This window comes from Pan troglodytes, chromosome 21 (assembly GCF_028858775.2).
Source record: "Pan troglodytes isolate AG18354 chromosome 21, NHGRI_mPanTro3-v2.0_pri, whole genome shotgun sequence".
NCBI lineage: Eukaryota > Metazoa > Chordata > Mammalia > Primates > Hominidae > Pan > Pan troglodytes.
The window spans coordinates 16797731-16820962 of NC_072419.2; the positions used below are offsets into that span (position 1 = coordinate 16797731).

The 23232-nt window shown below is 38.7% G+C and overlaps 1 protein-coding gene across 4 annotated transcripts in view; it reads left to right on the top strand.

Moving 5' to 3' along the window:
- SNAP25 (synaptosome associated protein 25) overlaps positions 1–20768 on the top strand; it is an 88590-nt gene extending 67822 nt beyond the window's left edge. For 2 of the 4 annotated variants that reach the window (XM_009436635.4, XM_009436636.4), the window contains exons 5-8: positions 6275–6392; positions 10324–10449; positions 12678–12822; positions 19476–20768. In XM_009436635.4, the coding sequence (XP_009434910.1) occupies positions 6275–6392; positions 10324–10449; positions 12678–12822; positions 19476–19544 (458 nt within the window). In that variant the 3' untranslated portion in view covers positions 19545–20768. 4 annotated transcript variants of the gene reach the window in all.
- Positions 20769–23232: the final 2464 nt, after the last annotated feature.

Genomic DNA, 23232 nt, shown 5'->3' on the forward strand with positions numbered 1-23232 from the left:
CGGTTTTACATTATTTATTTGTATTAAACTTTTTCAATAAATATATACCAATTGATCAAAAAAATGGAGAAAAAAGTTTGAAAAAAAAGTTGAACATAAACCCCAACATTTTTCCTTCAATTTTCACAATACAAATTGTCAAAAGTTGTACACAAATAACAAAGTCTACTAGAGTTCCATGTTGAAGATATTGCAGTAGCAATGGAAGTCTTAAGAACTCCCCCGATGGGTTTGTTATTATTACGTGACTTGTTGGCTGGATCTGTGTAACAATGTCCCAGGCTTTGAAACTGAGGATGCAGCAAGTCATTGCTTTTAAAAAAAAAATAACTAAACAACAGGTGCCCAATAGAAGAGTGGTACCTGATTTCCGGTGCAAAATTGAAACCTATACACTCAAACCTAGGCATTACCATTCAGGACATAGGCATGGGCAAGGACTTCATGTCTAAAACACCAAAAGCAATGGCAACAAAAGCCAAAATTGACAAATGGGATCTCATTAAACTAAAGAGCTTCTGCACAGCAAAAGAAACTACCATCAGAGTGAACAGGCAACCTACAAAATGGGAGAAAATTTTTGCAACCTACTCATCTGACAAAGGGCTAATATCCAGAATCTACAATGAACTCAAACAAATTTACAAGAAAAAAACAAATAACCCCATCAAAAAGGGGGTGAAGGACATGAACAGACACTTCTCAAAAGAAGACATTTATGCAGCCTAAAAACACATGAAAAAATGCTCACCATCACTGGCTATCAGAGAAATGCAAATCAAAACCACAATGAGATACCATCTCACACCAGTTAGAATGGCGATCATTAAAAAGTCAGGAAACAACAGGTCCTGGAGAGGATGTGGAGAAATAGGAACACTTTTACACTGTTGGTGGGACTGTAAACTAGTTCAACCATTGTGGAAGTCAGTGTGGCGATTCCTCAGGGATCTAGAACTAGCAATACCATTTGACCCAGCCATCCCATTACTGGGTATATACCCAAAGGACTATAAATCATGCTGCTATAAAGACACATGCACACGTATGTTTATTGCAGCACTATTCACAATAGCAAAGACTTGGAACCAACCCAAATGTCCAACAATGATAGACTGGATTAAGAAAATGTGGCACATATACACCATGGAATACTATGCAGCCATAAAAAATGATGAATTCATGTCCTTTGTAGCGACATGGATGAAATTGGAAATCATCATTCTCAGTAAACTATTGCAAGACCAAAAAATCAAACACCGCATATTCTCACTCATAGATGGGAATTGAACAATGAGAACACATGGACACAGGAAGGGGAACATCACACTCTGGGGACTCTTGTGGGGTGGGGGGAGAGGGGAGGGATAGCTTTAGGAGATATACCTAATGCTAAATGATGAGTTAATGGGTGCAACACACCAGCACGGCACATGTATACATATGTAACTAACCTGCACATTGTGCACATGTACCCTAAAACTTAAAGTATAATAATAATAAAATAAAAAAATTTAAAAAATAAATAAACATATACACTCAAATAATTAGCAGTTTCACCTTATTTATTTTTTAAGTTGATAATTTGTAACTTCATGTGGGTGGAAAAAGAGACATGACAATGGAGGGTAGACTTAGGAAAGATTTAGAATACAGCCTTTTCCCCCCGAACAATAAAGCAGTGACATAAAGACATGGAAAATAATATATACAAACCTGGAAGCAAAAAGAGAAAACATGAATAACAGGCTTACATGAGTGATAAATTGCATTGTACTTTGATGAAGAAAATCTAGAGATATAATTTGCTGAAATCTTCATAAAAATGCAAAAATATATCTTCTTTAGCACAAATTATCTCCAGAATCACCTATGTACTATTCTCCGAGAAACAAAGCAGAATAGAATGTCTGTTTGACAGATTTCCCCATGAGACAGTTAATGTTCTCGGCTAAGACATTTCAATTATGGCCATACCACAGTAAATGCTGAATTCCTCAGTTAAACAAGGATAGACTGGGTTTTACCAGATGTGTGGTGAGTAGATAGACACTGATGAGAAACATGCAACTGTAAAACCCCTGAAAGTAGGTGGTTTCTGGCCGGTCTTAAATGGTACACATTTCATTTATAGTATAATAGGAACTTAGGACCTTTTTTTTTTTTTTTAATTAGGCAGTAGAGACACAGAAGGACCTTTCTAATTGACAGATGAGCATGTCAACAACTATCTTAACTGCCATATAAGTGCATTTTAATTTTGCCTTTACTTGTTTAGATCAGTAACTGCTTTGAAATTTCTCTTCATTTATGCTCTACTAATTTTGTTTATGCGTGAGCACCAAAAGTGTTGACTATTTCTACCTCACAGCAGCACGGAAGCCTCAAGAAACAGCCATTCTTCTAAAGAACCATCTCAACCACTGTTGGGTCAGGCCAGGCCATTCCAGGTTGTCCAGTTAAATGATTGCACTAGGAAATTTCCTATGGGATTCTTGCTTTATACCCAGGTATCGGGAGACACCAAGGAGCACTGAGCATGACAACCAGACCTGGAAATGTACTGAGCCCTGGGACTTTCATTCCTCTAGAAAATTTGTCACCAAGGGAAGTCCCCAAATGACCTTGGCACTAATGTGGGCTTTTACCTGCATATCTCTTGTTCCTTTTGCTGGTCTTTGCTGAGTTGTATGTCTGTTTTGATGCTGAAGATGTGACTTTTGGGAAAATCTCCTGGGATCAGCTCCAAACTAAACAGTGAAATATTTGATTACTGTCTGACAGAAGAAAGACAAAGTAAATTCCTGTCCGGAGAGTCAGCTATCTTAAAAGGTTCATGGCACTACAAGGTGGCATCTGAAAAACCATCTCTCTAGCTAAAGTCCATTCACCAATATCTGTTATGAATGACTAAGGCTGTACTTAGTCATGATAGCCACATAGGGCTATTTAAATTTAAATAAATTTCTATATGTTCATAAATGCTAAGAAAAATGAAATTCATAGAGGCAGCATCTTGTAACTGGATATACTCATGAAGACTGCATACTAGATTAATAGTATTAATGCTTACTATTCTTCTACTGATTTTTACTAGATTGAGAATACTAAGGGCCCCATGTTGGCTTACTTAGGAGAGATTAGTAGAAATTTTGTTTTCACCAGTCATTGGAAAAATATTAATGGAAAACATTAATATAGATCCTTGAGGATTCTGTCATTGGTGGATCTATCACAAATAACCAGTGATCCAATATCATGGCAAAAGAAAGCCCAAGCTCTGGCCCCAACATATAGTGTCACCTACCTGAAGACCCCCTCCCTACTCAAAATGTTATTCTCCTCCCAGCCCCCAAGAATAAACAGAAATGAGCCAGAAAACAAGCTTAGGGAGATCAAAAGCAGTCAACACTGGATGGTGCGTTGCATCAGCCTCAGAGATGCTGCTGTTCATCCCAGAATGAGATGCTTATAAGCATTTCCTGAGAAGCATCTTCACAGAAATCATTGAAGTGCCATGAAGTCCCAATATGCCAAACATCTCCACAAACATAACTCAGTACACTCTAAAAATTAATATTATTGCTAGAATTTCTGCAACAAAATGACTCCACAATATTTTTTAAATTAAAGGTTTGACTTAGAATTCTTATGTAAATATATATTCAACTGATATTGGTAGTTATAAAATAGTGTTCTGAATCAACTATTTTCTGAATAGTTTTCTGAATCAAATTCAGCTTCAGAGTTTTCTCTTTTAGTCAAAACTTTGCCAAATTAAGCTGGTAACAGATGGAGAGCCCAGCTTTCTGAAATATGGATTTAGACGTGCCTGTTTGTTTTTCCCTTTTTAATATCAATTATCTAATTCATAGGTCCAATACCTGTGCACCAATTCACATATATATGTTACCTCCTAATCTCTGGAAGCACAGTGGATGGGTCCCTAATATCTTGTCAGAGAGTTAATATTTTGGCCAAAAAAAAAAAAATTATCAACTTGCTTTGTAACTTAGGAGAAACTCCTCAAGAAAGACAAATAATTGCATATGTGTCCCCACGCCATAATCTATGCTTATTTCAGCTGTCATTAGCTGGGGGCAGCATCTCTCCTTCTGAGTCCAGATGCCTCCTCCAATCCATCTCAAGCCTGCACTCCCAGAGGCCATTAGCAATTACTTGATTGGGATTTGGCATCCCTATTGTCTGTATATATAATGGTTCTTCATCTGATGATGAGTTCCTTTCCCCACACCAGTCCCTCCACTTGAATATTTACCTTGATCTACAGACTAATTTATTGCATTCTTAAAAGGAAACTGGAGTGAAATCCTTAGAAAAGAAAAAAATCTTCTTGAATGTAGGGGATTGCCATATATATATATATATATACACACACATACATACATATACATATACATATATATATATATATATATATAGCCTTTAAAAAATTTTTTTTAATTGTAATTTTTATTTTTGGGACGGAGTTTCGCTCTTGTTGCCCAAGCTGGAATGCAATAGTGCAATCTCGGCTCACTGCAACATCCACCTCCCAGGTTCAAGCAATTCTCCTGCCTCAGCCTCCCAAGTAGCTGGGATTACAGGTGCATGCCACCACGCCCAGAAATTTTTTTTTGTATTTTTAGTAGAAACACGGTTTTACCATGTTAGCCAGGCTGGTCTCAAACTCTGGACCTCTGGTGATCTGCCTGCCTTGGCCTCCCAAAGTGCTGGGATCACAGGCATGAGCCACCACACCCGGCTGTATTTGCGGATTTTTTTTTTTAAGCCATCACTGTGCCTGTATTTATTCGGCAAAAGTTCTCCTGCACTACCTTATTATCTCCTCCAGGTATTCAATGCTGGATAAACAATGAAATTTTGTTTTCACCTGTCATTTCAAAAGCATAAGAGAAATAGCAGATTCCTCATGAACTGAATTCTGTTCTTTAGCCTCACGAAAGAAAACACAGTAGGCTTTTATTTTCCAAATTCACAGTCTGGCAGTTTGGGTCACTAGTGAATGTATCTTAGTTTTTTTGGAAGCACAATTTCCACTGTATAACTTAATGTGAAATTGTGTTTAAGTGATAATGTATGCCCTTAGGCTGGAAATGTACTTATCAGTTGTATTCTAGGCATGCCTTTATTCCAGGAGGCACAGGCATGCATGCATGAAAATACAGATGAAAAGAGGAATGGAAATGTAATTAGGTTTTGTAATTAGACAGCCAAGACATCCATTGCTGCCTTCCTTTAATGGTCTTTTAAAAGCTGTTTTAAAAATCCTTTCATTGAACTTGTAGTTATCTCAATTTGGTGACACAATTCAAAAAAATTAATCAAGTTGGTGTATGTAACCTTGGCAACCTAGAAGTATGATTCATTTTTATGACTATTGATCTATGTCTTAGATACACTAAGGTCAGCTATGCTGGCAGCAGTGACACCATATTGTCCTATGTTCCAATTCATAATCCTACTTCCAAAGAGACATTCATTCTCCCTGCTCTCTGCCTGGGCTTGGAGCATGACCCCCATTATAGACTTGGAAATCAGGGGGCAGAGAAGTGAAATGCCTTCCAAAACATTCATAGCAATTAAGTCATAGGATGATAGAGGAATTGCAATGTTCCAGGACTTACAATGTTGCTGTGTGGATGTTACTCTCTTTTTTAAAAAACAGCTTTTATGAATTACATATGCACAATCAAGTGCAGACCATGGCTACCTCTGGCTAGACTGCCACTGCTAGGGGAAGAAAAGAGATCCATACCCATTGCTTATGATTGCTGCTGCTGCTGTTGTCTCCAAAGAAGAAAATGGATTCTATTTTCTACCCTTATCTGGTTGAGGATGCTTAAAAACCAAAAGATGGAGATATTTTAAAGTTGAAGCAGATCCTTTCTTTAGTAGCGTTAAATTGGAATGCCTAAAACATAAACTAACACCCTGTTTTTTTTCTCCTGGATTTCACTGGTGCCTGAGTAAGCGAATATGCTGTGCTGTTTTCCTGGACACTCAGAATCAAACAGGCCTTCCACCCCATCCCATCATGTTTGAATTACAAAGTATTTTGAGCATCGTTTGGTTTGTTTCTTTCCACCCATACCTGTGTAGGGCAGCGGTAGCAGTCTTCAACAATGCATCCTCTTGGACAATGCATTGTAATATCTCTCTTTCAAATTCTGTTTCACATAGTCATTTCTCATGTTCTGTTGGAGACCCCCAAAAAATTCATTCCACACTGTCATCCCTTTGTCCTAACCAGAACAACTCGATCGTGTCGAAGAAGGCATGAACCATATCAACCAAGACATGAAGGAGGCTGAGAAAAATTTAAAAGATTTAGGGAAATGCTGTGGCCTTTTCATATGTCCTTGTAACAAGTAGGTACTGGGTACCAGCTCTAATCTGTGGCGTCCAGTTTTCTTTCTTTTTTTTTTTTTCTTTTTTAATGTCAAAGTGAATGTCTGAAGTTTTGTCTTTTTTTTCTTTGTCCTTTTCCATCTGCTTCATTCTGTGGGGATAAAATACTTGTGTTTAATCAGAACAACTGGAACGCATTGAGGAAGGGATGGACCAAATCAATAAGGACATGAAAGAAGCAGAAAAGAATTTGACGGACCTAGGAAAATTCTGCGGGCTTTGTGTGTGTCCCTGTAACAAGTAGGTGCTGCCTGCCTGCCTGAAGCTTTGATTTCCCAAGGCCCATCTTCAAGCCTTGACAAGCTCATTCCTGCCAAGCTCATAGGCAGGATGAGCATGTGGCATGCAGAACAGATCAATACCGTCTCCAATGCATTCATCTCATAGCATAGATGATATTAGCAGGAGTTACTGTTGATGCATTAAAAATCAGGCATACTACAGTGAAAGCTTCACTGTCAGCAACTTTTATTGATGAACGTTTCAACATTTTCCAGAAAGTGTACCTTGAGACAGAGGCTAGCCTCAAGAAAGAGGCACCCAGGGAACTTCCTTTTCCCCAACCCCAAGAGTCAAAATTACAGATTTAGAAAAGGCTGCGGGTAAGTTTGGGAGATGAGAAACACATATGCGAAGGTTTGATTTTTTCCAAAATAAAAGAGACAGGTAATTTGGCCCAGGGAAGGATTCTATAAATTAGAGAATATGACAGAGATTCTCCCTTTCTACTGCCCACCAGTTGCCAAATTTTGTCAATAGATGCTGCCACTGCACCCAACACAGAGGCAATGAGCTCTTCAGCAAGAAGTGCTCAAGCCTTACTCAAATTGGACCCATCCCTCCCAAATTTTTCTCCTTGGAAGATCTACCCGTACACTGGCTGAAATGTTGAAATGTGTAGATTTTGCATGCACAACATCACAAAACATTCAACTGTTCTCAAGGTTCTGCAACGCTTTTTTGGAATGTAGCAGAAATGTGACATGTGGTTATAAAGGTTTGCAATGGAAGGAACCTAAAACTGAGGGTTCTGGAAGATTGTCTCATTTGACTAGTGGTGGAAAAAGAAATGCATGAGTGGATTGCCCAACATGCATTTGGAAAATTAAACTCCTTATCCAATCTCCCTCACCCCTCCCACTTCCCCCTTCTAAAAGAAGACTTTTTCCTAAAAGCTCTCCTGATCCTAGCTTTTAGAATAGAAATTGACGTCATTTTTAGCAGATTATATGGCCATTCACATCCTTTAAACTTTGAGGCTGATTTAAAATATCCCACTTCCTGTTTAGGAGGGGGAGGGGCTCATATTGCAAAAAAATTAAAAAATTTTGCTTTTTAAAGAATGATCTACAGTAAAGCCTGATTAACTGGAATCTAGCTAACTGGAAACCTCAGCTGCATGCTCTTGCTCCCTTCCATTTTTAGCAAAAAAGAAACAAAGAAAAAAAATCACATCAGAAATGTGAAATGGTTTTTCTTCCAGGGTAGTTTGCATTGTCACACTTAGTCTCCATCCTCCTGCAACTTCCACATCTATGAGGACCAAACAATAAGAGTTGATCTTCACAGAAAAGGCCATCAAGCAATCAGTATAAATGATAACCAAGGAAAGATTCAATCATGTCTTCTACCTTAAGACTTTCAGGCAGGAAAGTGGCTCAGGAGTCTAGCAAAGATATTCACTCATCATCCATGAAACAAAACTTTCCTCCATGGCCCCACTGTTCATTAAGAAAGTCATATAATTCATCAGAAAAAAAAAAAAAAGCCTCATTACCAAGCATTCCAGTTAGTCAAGATTTGACTGTATATTCCTTTCAGTGGCAACTTGCCCCCAGGTGAGATTTCCATCCATTTCATGATAAATTCCAACAGATACATTTTCCCCCCTTCATCAACTGTGTGTGAAGAAAGGGTGAAGGCAGGGTCCCCCTGGGATGGATTCTAATGTTCTAATGAAATGATGGCTCCTACGAATTCCACTTTTGAGTGGTCACTAATTTCCTTAATGCACAAGAGACCCTAAACTAAGCTTCAAAGCTTGACTGAGGTGTTCCCTATTGTGTGTAAATAATGCTTTAAAAACCATGTGTCACAACGCAGTGGCTGGTGGTGCCCTGGACTCTCTGAGGGCTTCGCCCTGTCTCGGCATGTTTCAAGGGACGATGGTAGATGTACGGCAGTGATGTGAGTCTATGTGCAGCATTGTGGGTGCAGTGGTTTGCCTTCTTTCAGAAACGCATACTTCCCACTCCTTTGACTTTGCCAAAGATGGTATAGCAGACATTTGACATAGCAGAAAACATCACAAAGTCCATATAACTTCTTTTAATCTGAGGAGGGAGGAGATGGGGAGTTGGAAAAATAAAAATTAAAAAAGCCAGACTCTAAGCCCTATTAAATTTAGTTTGGGGATCTCGTTTCATTGAATGGGTCCATGGCCCTTTGGTGCAATAAATTTTGACTGCACTAAGGCCTGCGGCATTATAGACTTGATTGTGGGAGTTGCTGAAATTCCATTGGTACAATTTTCCAGTTTGTCTCTAGGGTTGCTTGGCCCCCAGTCTGCAAGTATTAGAGCCAGTTTTAATAGATGGCTGTGGTCCTCTGGCGAAAGAAGAAAATAAAATGTTAAATTCTGGTGTCTTACAAAAAAAAAATGTGTAAATGGGAGCAAAGAATGTCTCTTGTTTTTGGACTAAAAAGCATATGGTTTCTACTATGTAAAGAACCTAAAAACATCTTTGATTGCCTTTAATTACAACACTCACCAAAATATGCTGCACATGTTTCTATTGGGCACAATAGGTATGCCTGGATTTTAAGTCTTTTCTCCAAGGCAGCTCAGTGAAATACAGCCCATGGAGACCATACCAGCATTAAACCACTCTCCTCCATTACAACCCCAGGATAGTTTAAAGTAGGAGTTTGTAAGCACTCTCTGCCCTGCCCCTCAGCCCAACAAAGAAGCTACTGAACCTGCGTTTCAAATCCTCATGAAGGCTATTACTGTCCTGCTAGTGCCTTTTTCGAGAATGGTCAACTTCTGGAGTAGTTTGGCTTAAATGAGAATGCTTCACTTTCTACTCATGCCTGTAGCTGGTGCATGAAGAAGACGTAGAGGGGTTTCCCTTTTTGGTGCTAGATGGCTTGTTCTCTCTTCTCTTTTCCTGCATTCATTTCACTATGCTTCTTTTACTTTTTGTCTCTGTGGACAAAGGTTTGTACATCAACTCTGGATGTATGGTGACTGTTTGGAAGTACCGATATATTATCTAATTCAAATCACTCTAGAGGCAATGCAAAGACCGTCACTCTTGGCCAACCACCAATCCTTTATGTCCTTCATGGAGATTTGGAAATGTTAGTTCCACACATGTTGGGGAATAAAAAAATATTCCACAGGGATCTTTGCATGATGGTGTGTAAAAACTTGGTTGAGGATGTTTTCTTGATGACAGTGTGTTGCTGTGGTGTGATGTGCACACTCTACTTGGCAGTCTTGTTTTGTGTCTGTCTGCCAGTATGTTTTTCTCTGTGTTTTGTGTCTCCAAATATAATCACATCACTAAAATAGAACTAAATGTCCTCCAGCTACCTTAATCCTTGTCCAAAATCCAAACTAAACCACAAAACAAACTAAAACAAGAACAACCTTGTGGGCAAAGATTGCAGTCCATTGCAATGGATTCGATTGGAAGTGAAATGTTGAGTAGCTGAGGCATGGTGGTGGCCAACTGTTTGGGTCTGGATTATGATATATCGGTATTCTCTAATGCCTCGACTTAAAACTCATTCGCTTGGTTCGATTCTTCGCTTGAAGAAGTGACAATTGTTGAGAGCTTGCTCCTCCACCCCTGTGCCTTGTCACTCACCCTCTCTTTTGCATAGGCTTAAATCAAGTGATGCTTACAAAAAAGCCTGGGGCAATAATCAGGACGGAGTGGTGGCCAGCCAGCCAGCTCGTGTAGTGGACGAACGGGAGCAGATGGCCATCAGTGGCGGCTTCATCCGCAGGTGAGCCTCATGCAGCATACACTGTAGCAGTTCTCTATTGTCAAGTACAAACAACTCCAAAACTGAGTGGTTTTCTAAAAAACAACCATTTTGTTGCTCATTAATCTACATACCGGCTAAGTGTTCTTTTCTAAGCCTTTCCTGGACCTTGCCTGGGTGGGGTGATCCAAGATGGCCCCATTCACTTGTCTGGTGGTTGGCTGGGGCTGTTGGTGGGGCATGTCTGTTCTTCTCCATGTGGCCTCTTCAGCAAGAGAGCCCAGGTTCCTTACATGGTGGTAGCAGCATTCCAAGGGGGCAAGCCTCAGTGCACTTATCAAACCTTTGCTTGCTTACCTTGTATTTGCTGGTTTCATTAGACAAAGCAAGTCACATGACCACATCCAGACTCAATGTGGCAGTAGACAGGCATCACATTCCATGAATTTAATTGAATAGAGCTTATAAAAGAGACTACTTACAGAGGGGTGGGTAAGACTAATAACAAGGAATGGTGAAGCACTTCTGAGCTAGCAATTGCAGGAAGTTGTTACCACCATAGTCCTGGGGGACAGGAGAAGGAGTGATTATCAGAACCCAGCAATAGTTATGACTGTGGGCAAGGAACTATCAGTAGAGAAATACAGCCACTACCAAAGCTAACAGGGAGTGAAAGAGGGAAATAAATGCTGTAACCCCTCACTCCTCTTGCCCTGCAGTTTCATTGGCCATTAGCCAAAGCCTACTGAAAGCCAGAGGGTAAGAGGAGCTGGGTGATACAGTCATGAGGTCAGCTCCTGAGAGCACAGAGCAAAGAAGGTCCAAGAATGGATTTGGAGTGAAAATAGAGAATAATGAGCTTCTTATTAATGATTTATTTTGAAACCTAGAATCAAAAGCCAATTTAAATATCTATTTTTAAAAGTTCAAATTATGACTCAGGGGCATTTCCTTAAAAAAAAAAAAAAAAAAAAAACTCAAGTTACACACATCAGCCAATTCAGAACTCAGCTCTCCCTTTGCTCCCAGGGAAAGTAGCCCAAGGGTTCTCAAGCCTGGCTGTACATTAGAATCACCAGGGGAGACTTTTTTTTCTTTTACTACCAGTGTTTGGGCCCAATCCACACCAATTGAACCAGAATCTCTTGAAGTGAGACACAAGCACCTGTGGCCCATTAAAGCTCCTCAGGTGATTCTGAAATGCACTCAGGGCCAAGCACCATTGAACTAGAAGTATCTCTTAGCTGTTGATGATCATTTAAATAAACTTCTTCCCTACAGGAAAAAGCTAGAAAGTTCTCCTTAATTTTTTTAATTTTCTCTGCCCTGGGCTGCTTTTGAAACCATAATGAGCCAGTCTGCATTGGGAGTTACCATGGGGGAAGGATTTTAACCCTTCTGAATATTTTTTAGCTCAATACCATATATACTAGGGAAATTCTGAAATAAGTACCTCCTTAACTTTCAAGTTGGACTGTGAAAAAATGTAATGTGTTTTGTGAGCCAGCTCCTTCCTCCCATTCCCATTCCACTCAACCTGAAACAACACTCTTTTGTCACAGTTTCACAGTTTTTGACTCTGAAATCACCTATGCACCATGCCACTAAAAAACCCATGTTATTAACATATGAGTAAATAAAAATCATCTTGAACAAGTAGCTCTCCTTGGAGTTCCTGGGAGCAAGCAGGGTTAAGGGGCAAACTGTAATTATCATTACTCTTCCCATTGGTGTCAATCCCAAGTGTGAAAAGAGATGAGCACAGAGACTCTGACTTAGCACAATAAGCTTTTTATTGTATTCTTAATTTGAGTCTTAGAAATTTTGAGACTTAATTTGAGTCTTAGAAATATTAAGAATATTCTTAGAAAGAAGAATATCGTTTCTAATTCCATCTTCGTGCTCTGACCTAAAGTCCTTTCAAACAAAATGTTTTCATCCTTAAACAATAAAAATTGAAATAAACATATGAAGGGGAAACAACATAATGGAAGGAGTGAGAAAGTAGTAGATAAATTAATCTATTTAATATACCTTCTTTAAGAACAGAAATTCAAGCGTTCAAAAAGCAATTTTAAACATTTTTTTTTTAATGTATGAAAGCTAAAATGTGTTTTTGTACTGGATGGAGATTAAAGATAGATAAAGTTGATGCCCAGAGGACGACAGATTTCCACTATGTTTTGGGTCCTTGGTATTCAATATGTTTTCCACCCTCTGTCTTCTAAAACTTGCTCTTTGGATCCTAGGGTAACAAATGATGCCCGAGAAAATGAAATGGATGAAAACCTGGAGCAGGTGAGCGGCATCATCGGGAACCTCCGTCACATGGCCCTGGATATGGGCAATGAGATCGATACACAGAATCGCCAGATCGACAGGATCATGGAGAAGGTGAGCACGTGGCAGTCAGCAAGTCGCTACTGCGAGTCACTTCTGAAATGACCAACAGGAAGTGTGAAGGGCATAACAAGATCCTCAAAACACGACCTTGGATTCAGGCGCACTGATAGCTGGAAATGTTCTTCATTTTCCAAGAGAAAAATATAGGACTCAGCAACAGAATTGGAGTGAAAATAAGAGGGTCAAATTTAATCCAGCAAATATTCTCAAAGGCTCCTGTCAGCCAGGCATTGTGCTAGGCACTGTGGGCCATGTACACATGAGAAAGACACCACCCCTACTGCCAAGAAATTCACGGCCTATGGGAGGCTATGAGCCTCCCGATGAATTTTCTATCACTCAAAATATAATTCACTAAGAGATCCACAGATAAAATGCTAAACAAGGTTAGATAAGGAAAGATCTCAAGAGGCAAAGTTCGGGAAAATCTCAGAATAAGTTGACTTTGAATTGAATCTTGAAGGATGGTTAGTATTAATAGTTTGTCAAGTGGAGGTGGTGAAGGGATAGAATCAGAAAATGGGAGAAAGAATAGTCAGTTTAGCCAGGACATGATTATGAGCTTCGCTTTTATAAATGCCAAAGCTTTAATGAGAATTCAAAAATATCCAGGTTCCATTTCCAGTTTAACAGTTCACATCCCCAGATCTAAAAACAGGGAATTTTATATGATGAAATTGAGTTTACACAAGGACACCAGACTTGGCTCTAAGATCCACCATGTCAACGTGGGCCATAAGAAAGACTGGAGGGAGTAGACTGGGAAGGGGTGGGTTTGGGGGCTTAAAATTAGAAGAGATTGGAAAGAAACACTGGAACGTTCCTATAAAGAGACCTAGGGCACCAAAACCTGATATTCTACAACACAGAACTCCGACATAATTTATATTTCCATGTTTCATGCCCTTTCCTCAATCAGTAGGGTCTTGAATATTGATTACAAACTCTTATGTCCAAATGCTGAAAAGGAGAAATAGAGACATTATAGATTTAACGATAATTGTACATCTATAATCTATTCAATGTGGGTAACTTATGTTGTGTGTTTATTCCCTGGGAGATGTTGAAGTTCTTTGTCTGATATCCTAAATTTTCTTATAATAATTCATTCCATTTTGGTGAGCAGAGAAGGATACTTTTAAGATTTTTAGAATCATAAGTCTAAATAGTAGTTTCTTGGTATGCAAGCAGCCTCCAATGACTTGAAAAAGGAGTAAGTAGGCATAAAGGGAACACTTTGTCCTGTTGTGTTGTACATACTCCATGTTAAAAATATCTGATTGCATATTTTGCCTGATCAATATGAAAACTACGCAAACTTTAGTGTTGGTTGGCAAAATACTTGTGCTTTGCTTACTTTTGCAAGTAATGGCATGCTTATCATTGTTAAGAAGGCTTTCATATGAAAAAGCTTTTAAAGCTGTGTAAATCAATAGATATTAGAATAATAATGAGAGTTTCAAAACTCACTAGAGCCAACACAAGCTGACCTAACCCATTACGGCCCAGAATAATGAACTAAAAAATCATTGCTGAGCTGACCTCCAACAGAAAAAACAATTTGAAAAAAACAGGAAGTATTCATTTTCTATTAATGGACCCACTTTACTTTGATGCAGCTAGACAATGCATCAATGCCAATTAGGGTTTCAGAAGGAGCGTCTTTACTAATAGAAGGGTCAAACTCTTATTGACAGAGTTGAACTTTAAGCAAGAAAATGTGTTCCTGGAAAGGCAAGTGGCATCTTGATTCTGCCACTTTGAATTTCTAGTTCTCATCTTTAGGGAGAAGGTTTTTCTTCTATGCCCAGTGTACTATAAAGACAGAGACATATGCAGCTACAAGGTTTAATCAGAAGCCAGGCAGGTGGATGGATAATGACTATTTCAATTTGTATCATTCCTTGAGTGCAGAATCATTTAAGTGGGAGAAGGGTCTAATTGCCTTTGAATAATTAGTTTCCAGTCAGCACTTTAAATAGCCCCTTTTTTTTCCAGAATCAAAATCCACACATGATTTAAATAGAGCCCAATTCAACCCAGCATTGCCCCAAATGATCATGTCGCATGAACTGCACAATTATTAATAGATTTCCACCTTCTCATTGAAGTTCTCATTTCTGATAACGGGACAGAAGTTTCCTGCATATCTAAGATGTAATTGCAATCACACTGTAGGGGTAAGGAGAGTCTTATGATGTTTCTCTCATAATCTCTCATGACCCCAACAGCAACCTTTACCCAGCTCTATCAATCATGATCTTTTCTCATCACTTGGATCAATAGTGAAGTTTTGGAAGTCCTTAACAATGAGATTTTCAATACATCCTCATGGATTGTCAAGAAATTACTTTATTTAAAAATCTCATTTTCTGCTTAAGGGTATTTATGTATATAAATAAATAACCTTATATATATAAATAAATAACTATATATAAATAACCATATATAAAAATAACCATATATAGATATACCTTCTAAGGTTAAAAACATAATTTTTTCAGAAAACTTACTGAATTGGAAGCAAGCCTATATCAGAGGGTTTATGGGAACTGTTGCTAAGGAAATACCTTAGCAATGTTCAAACTTTGATTTAAAGTTATCAGTGGTAAGTTAGTCATGCAGTCCCAGCTACTCCAGAGGCTGAGGCGGGAGAATTCCTTGAGCCCAGGAGTTCCAGGCTGCAGTGAGCTATGATCGTGCCACTGCACTCGCACTCCAGCCTGGGCAACAGAGCAAGATCCCATCTCTAATAAGTAAATATATAAATAAAAATAAAGTTGTCAGTGGTAGATGACAGGCACACGTTGGAATACAGTGAGGCTGATGCTTTAGCAGTCCTCACGTTCTTCTATCAGTGAGAAAACACAGCATTTGAGAGCTAAGACTTTGAGTTCTAACAGGGTTTTGCCATTCACCAGCTCTGTGACCTGATTGCCTCACCTGAAGGATAGTAAGAGAACTGTTCAAACCCAGGATCAGAACAGGCTGGAAGTCTGAACTGGGTCCTAAAAGTTACCTGGCATGGTCTGAAGTTGAAGAGATTCCCGGAGTGTTCAGAAGATGGGCTGAACAGCTCCTTCTAAACTTTTACTGGCTCTTTGGTGGTCATCCTGGCCTTCTCACAAGGACAAACATGTAACATATGTTGGGCACTCCAGCAAATTTAGAATTTTCTAAATAGAAATATAAAAATTGGAATGGGACAGCCATCATAAATAAAGTCCTACAGCATATAAGTAGGGTGATCATAGGGGCATTCTCCAAATACCAGGAAGACATCTACAAGGAGATTCCAGACTTTTTTTTTTCTAAAAGAAGCTAATTCTTTTATATAATAAAGGGGCAGTACTTTCTGTGTCAAATATTGCATGGGGTGGAATTTTCATATGCTTCAGAAGTAAGTTAGGTGGAAATCACAGATGCTCATTGAACATAAGTCTGTTTCAGCTCCTCCCAGATCCTTTGAGGATATCCAGAGTAACCTCATGCTCTACTTCAAATATCCCCAAGTGAAGGCCCCTCAGTGCATTCTTGTACAGGAGATCCTAGAATGTTTGCGCTCAGGAATGCCATCATTTTAAAATGAATTATTTTTCTCATTTGAGCTTTTCAGAGCATTTAGTCTGGCAACATAATAATTCAATCTACAGGAACATTTCACATTGCTCTGATCCTGTAATTTTCCTTTGCAATGAAGTGTCATTATTTCTGATACCATTTGTAGTTGGAAAGGGAGGGCTTAAGAACCAAGTAAAATTGGTGAGATTATCCATTTTCCAATTGAGAAACCTGAGGTCAAAAATGTGAGTCTGTAGTTCAAAACAATCAAAATCAATGCCCTATCTTACTATGTAAATACTGATTTTAAAAGACAAGTGTCAATTATCCAAACAGATGACAGAGAACCATTGCCAGGTATTCAAAGTTATGATTAATCTGGAAATATGTTTGTTTTAACTTTGCAAATTTCTATTTGAACGTGGATAATTCTAATGTCCTGAGAATTCACGATATGAACTGAATACAGAAGACTCAGCTCAATAAAAATTGGGAAGTACAGCACCACAATAGGTACAAAGCTGGTAATCATTGAGTGGTACTGGTTGAGAGAAAAACAGTTTGGTTTCCCCACACTGCCTGGCAGCCTCCTCCTCTTCTTCCCAGGCTGTAGAAGGATAGACAGCATTACCAGTCAGGGAAGGACAAAAGAAAAGCCTCAATAGAATCGTTGTCTTCACCTCTGGTTGCTGATGCATTTTTCTCAGTGGTGATGGGAATCATTCATTTTCTGGAATTTAAAGATTTATGCTGGTAGCAGCCCTAGGTTTCATGCTGCATATACAGCAAACAGAACCCAAGCCGTAAAGAGATCAACCAAGAGATTAAAGCCAGCCAGTTACAAAATCATAGTAAATGTGCATCTATTAAAGAAAAGACAGTTATTAAACTCATAGAAATGAATCTTCAGAAATGCAACTTAAAAACTATTAAGCATCCCAGAAGCAAGCCAAGTTTTCACACAGTAACAATAATTGCAAGATAAACTAATGAGCCCTTCATTTTGCAAAACATTATTCCAAGCACATTATGTGTATAAACTCATTTGATCTCAGCAAATTGAATAGTAAGTGATGAATAGTGTGGACTCTGACTCCAGGTTGCTAGCATTCAGACTCTGGTTTCTCCATTTATTAGTACTAAGACTTCAGACAAATTCCCCAGATCGTTTCTGACTGCTTTTCTCATTTGGAAAAGTGAGCTAATAATAGTACACACTTTATAGTTGATGTTGTTAATCTTGATGTTGTCAAAGTTTAATGAGTGGGCAAAGTACAGTTGACCCTTGAACAACATGGAGATTTAGGGTGTCAACCCCCATGCAGCTGAAAATTTTTTGACTCCCCCAAAATTTAACTACTAGTAGCCTACTGTTGACCGGAAGCCTTAATGACATAAAAAGTCCATTAACATCTATGTTTTATGTATTATTTACTGTATTCATATGATAAAGTAAGCTGGAGAAAAGAAAATGTTATTAAGAAAATCATAAGGAAGATAAAATACATTTATAATACTATGCTGTATTTATTGATACCATCAGTTTATATCATTTGTTTACAAGATGAATCATCGGTCTGAAATCTTCAGTACACATTAAGCAATTCAACTTTTTCTTGAAATGTCGTGACTTTTTTTTGCTTTTTGGGAGCACTGCTAGCATCACTGGTGGCACTTTGTATGGGTGCATGATGTTATTCAAGGTTTACAGTATTGCACTAAACATGATTTTTTTTAAATGTGAAACTGCAAGAGATCACTTTTTACTGCACTATGCAATTTACTGGAGAGATGGTGAGGATGATTAGTATCACAGAGCATTTTAAACGGATGCTCACAACACTTGAGTTCACCACAATAATAGGAGGTGGCTATGAAATTATTAGAGTAGTACAGTATGGACTACAGTTAATTTTATACAATTATGATTTAATACTTCATCTTTACATTTCTCTCAACTGCAAATAGGCCCATGTATGGTCTATATTTGTTTAAGTCTCATCAATTTTAACTTTTCATAGTAGATTTATATGTATTTTATGATAGTAAATAATAGACTAGACTAGTATTTACATATATTTTATGCATTCATGACATGGCTAATTTTTTCTAAATTTTCTCAATATTTCTAAGTAACACATTCATCTGCAAGTTTGCCTTAATTGTTGCAAATCTCCAAAGCATTTTCCAGTATATTTATTGAAAAAAAATCCTGGCCAGGTACAATGGCACATGCCTGTAATCTCAGCATTTTGGGAGGCTGAGGAGGGAGGACTGCTTGAGCCCAGGAGTTTGAGACCAGCCTGGGCAACATAGTGAGATCTCATCTATACAAAAAATAGAAAAATTAGCCAGGCATGGTGGCACGCACCTGTGGTCTTAGCTATTTAGGAGGCTGAGATGGGAGGCTTACTTGAGCCCAGGCAGTCAAGGGTGCAATGACCTATGATCACACCGCTGTTCCCCAGCCTGGGCATCAGAGCAAGACCCTGTCTCAAAAAAAAGAAAGAAAGAAATTCACATAAAAGTGGATCCACACCATTCAAACCCATGATGTCCAAGGGTCCACTGTACATGCTCATGCTCATTAGCAATATTTTTTATCACCCAGGTTGGAGACGAGAAAGCTGAGCCCCCAAGATGTAATTTGTTCAAAGGGACACTGCTAATAAATTAGCCATGGTTTCAATCCTACAGTATAAGAAGTGTAATTCAACTTGGTCCAACAGATGTGAATGCCTACCACAGAAGTCATTCAGTGTCTTTCTAGGATAGAAAGATAAATCATATATAAGCCTACGCTCTCTGGTAGGGAAAATTATTAAAAATGAAAATTAAAAAAGCAATGATTCTGAAAAAATATATTCGTTCATTAAAAAAAAAAAAAGAAAATTAAGCTTCTACGGTCACATTCAAATAGAGCCATAGCCGTCATTCTGGGAAGACAAAAGAAAGGATGGCCCATGCTGACCAAGGAGGTTTTAAGTGGTTTCACCCAAGAGGAAGCATTGGACCCGGACCCAGAAGGGTGAATGGATTTTTAAGGGGTAACCTGAGTTCTGTTTCTTTTCCCCCTTTTCTAGGCTGATTCCAACAAAACCAGAATTGATGAGGCCAACCAACGTGCAACAAAGATGCTGGGAAGTGGTTAAATGTGCCCACCCGTGTTCTCCTCCAAATGCTGTCGGGCAAGATAGCTCCTTCATGCTTTTCTCATGGTATTATCTAGTAGGTCTGCACACATAACACACATCAGTCCACCCCCATTGTGAATGTTGTCCTGTGTCATCTGTCAGCTTCCCAACAATACTTTGTGTCTTTTGTTCTCTCTTGGTCTCTTTCTTTCCAAAGGTTGTACATAGTGGTCATTTGGTGGCTCTAACTCCTTGATGTCTTGAGTTTCATTTTTCATTTTCTCTCCTCGGTGGCATTTGCTGAATAACAACAATTTAGGAATGCTCAATGTGCTGTTGATTCTTTCAATCCACAGTATTGTTCTTGTAAAACTGTGACATTCCACAGAGTTACTGCCACGGTCCTTTGAGTGTCAGGCTCTGAATCTCTCAAAATGTGCCGTCTTTGGTTCCTCATGGCTGTTATCTGTCTTTATGATTTCATGATTAGACAATGTGGAATTACATAACAGGCATTGCACTAAAAGTGATGTGATTTATGCATTTATGCATGAGAACTAAATAGATTTTTAGATTCCTACTTAAACAAAAACTTTCCATGACAGTAGCATACTGATGAGACAACACACACACACACAAAACAACAGCAACAACAACAGAACAACAACAAAGCATGCTCAGTATTGAGACACTGTCAAGATTAAGTTATACCAGCAAAAGTGCAGTAGTGTCACTTTTTTCCTGTCAATATATAGAGACTTCTAAATCATAATCATCCTTTTTTAAAAAAAAGAATTTTAAAAAAGATGGATTTGACACACTCACCATTTAATCATTTCCAGCAAAATATATGTTTGGCTGAAATTATGTCAAATGGATGTAATATAGGGTTTGTTTGCTGCTTTTGATGGCTACGTTTTGGAGAGAGCAATCTTGCTGTGAAACAGTGTGGATGTAAATTTTATAAGGCTGACTTTTACTAACCACCATTTCCCCTGTGGTTTGTTATCAGTACAATTCTTTGTTGCTTAATCTAGAGCTATGCACACCAAATTGCTGAGATGTTTAGTAGCTGATAAAGAAACCTTTTAAAAAATAATATAAATGAATGAAATATAGATAAACTGTGAGATAAATATCATTATAGCATGTAATATTAAATTCCTCCTGTCTCCTATGTCAGTTTGTGAAGTGATTGACATTTTGTAGCTAGTTTAAAATTATTAAAAATTATAGACTCCAGATGATCTGCTTTAATTTCTTCATGGACTCGTCTGATTTTGCACTCACACGAGAAGAGAAAGCCTGGCTACCCTATCCCAGCTACTAAAAGCCAGTTCTGTGCACCGAGGACAGTGTAGGGGAAAATAGAAGATTTAAGCATGATTCCAGTGGCAACTGACAACTTGGCTTGATTCTCATAACCTGCTCCAGAATTACTTTGTGAATTCAGTGTTGACTAAGGGAGAAAATGTAGTTATCCAGAACACATAGAAAGAAAAATTTATAGGAAAAAAATCTATGGTACCCAGGCATGGCCCTACATAGATTCAAGTATATCTGGTGTCTGTCAACTCCAATCTTCCTTCCTTTCCACAAAATCTCCACCATCTAAAATTGAGGGCTTCACTACCACACCACCACTGACTCCATGTTTTTTTAAACAGCTTTACTGATTCACTATAAAATTCATCCATTTAAATATATAATTAATTTCTTTTGTATATTCACTGAGGTAGCAATCTAATTTTAGAACATCTTTATCACTGCCGCCGAAATACCCCATACCTATTAGCAATCACTCCCATCTCACTTCTCCCAGCCCTAGGGAATTACTGGTTTACTAGTTATCTCTATAGATTTGCCTAAACATTTCATATAAATGGCATCATACAATGTGCAGTCTTCGGGAACTGGCTTCTTTCACTTAATATAATGTTTTCAAGGTTCCTCCATGTTGTATCACAGATCAGTACTTCATTCTTTTTTAAGGCCAAATAATATTCTATTGTATGCATAGATACTATTTTGTTTATCCATTTATCAGGTTATGAATATTTGCATTGTTTCTGCTTTTTGACTTTTTTTTTTTTTTTTTTTTGAGACAGAATCTTGCTCTGTCGCTCAGGCTGGAGTGCAGTGGCATGATCTCGGCTCACTACAACCTCTACCTTCCGGTTCAAGTGATTATCCTTCCTCAGCCTCCCAAGTAGCTGGGATTACAGGCGCCTGTCACCATACCCAGCTATATTTTTTTTTTTTTGTATTTTTAGTAGAGAGTGGGTTTCACCATGTTGTCCAGGCTGGTCTCAAACTCCTGACCTCAGGTGATCCACCTGCCTTGGCCTCCCAAAGTGCTAGGATTACAGGCATGAGCCACCACGCCTGGCCGCTTTTTGACTATTATGAATAATGCTGCTATGAACATTGATGTAAAAGTTTTTGTGTAGACATAAGATTTTTTATTCACTTGCCCCACAGTTTTACCAACATCATTGCCTGTCCCACCACAACCACCACTAACACCTCCACCACCATCACCTCCACCATCACTATCCCTACTCCTACTAACACCACCACTGCCTCAATTATCACCACCTTACCTTTTCCACTGGCTCTACCACCTCCACACCATCTTAACCAGCATGCCCATTACCTCCACCCTTATTACCACCACCATTATAATCACCATCATCACCTCCATCACCACCACTGCTCCCACTGCCACCATCACCACCACCACCTGACCATCCATCTCCTCTGCCAACATCATCATCATCACTTCCATCACCTCTGCCACCTCCTCCACCTCTCTCTATGTCCACATAGTAGCAATGCAGATACATTCATCCTGGTTGCCTTGGTTGGCTGTCAGATAATTTTATCCATAAAAGCATCTCTGGAGGTTTGGTGAGAGCAATTAAGGAGCAAGAACGGTGATGACAGTAAATATGAGTAGTTCTTTAACCTTTTCACAAGCCTGAGAACAGCCTCTATAAGTAGCCAGTGGCTTTTGGAAGTTATTCTAAGGCACAATAGTAACAACAAACTTATTCCTTAAAATTAAGGTAGTAGAAAGGATGCTAGAAGATGGGAAAAGTGAATAAATTTACTGCATACGTCAAAGCTGCCAAGGGGTCAAATATGGGCCACATTTGAAAATTCTGTTCCAAACTCCATCTGTTCTTAGCCAGATGAGTGAGTGTGTTTCCACATCATTTAAGTAATTAAAACCTCTCACTGGATACATTAAAAGTAAGATACAGGCATTTTGCTTTAAAGCCTGTCACATTATTTTTTCTGAAGCATATTTCTTTTGATGATTGAGGTTATCCAGCCACCACTTGTATGCAGTCATCTCCGTTAGGCTAAAGGGAGACCTATGCCTCAGGAATGAATCAGCTCTGGGTAATGCGCCAACTCAGAAAGTACATTAGAAATGAAATGATTAGGGCAATGTGGAACACTGTGAAAGCTCAATCTTCTACCTCCCTCGTACTTGGCACTGGCAGAGGACCCTTCTACAAAAGACCAGAAGGTGAAGGGTGGCCCCAGATCCCAGTAACAGAGTCCTTTTCTCTTGTCGGACTCTCATTTCTATTTCTGTTACCCTTCTTCCACATCCTCCTCCAGCCTCTGCTTTCACCAACTTTCCCCAATCTCTGTGTCACTAATTCATTAATAAACTGATGATTGCATTGAAAAA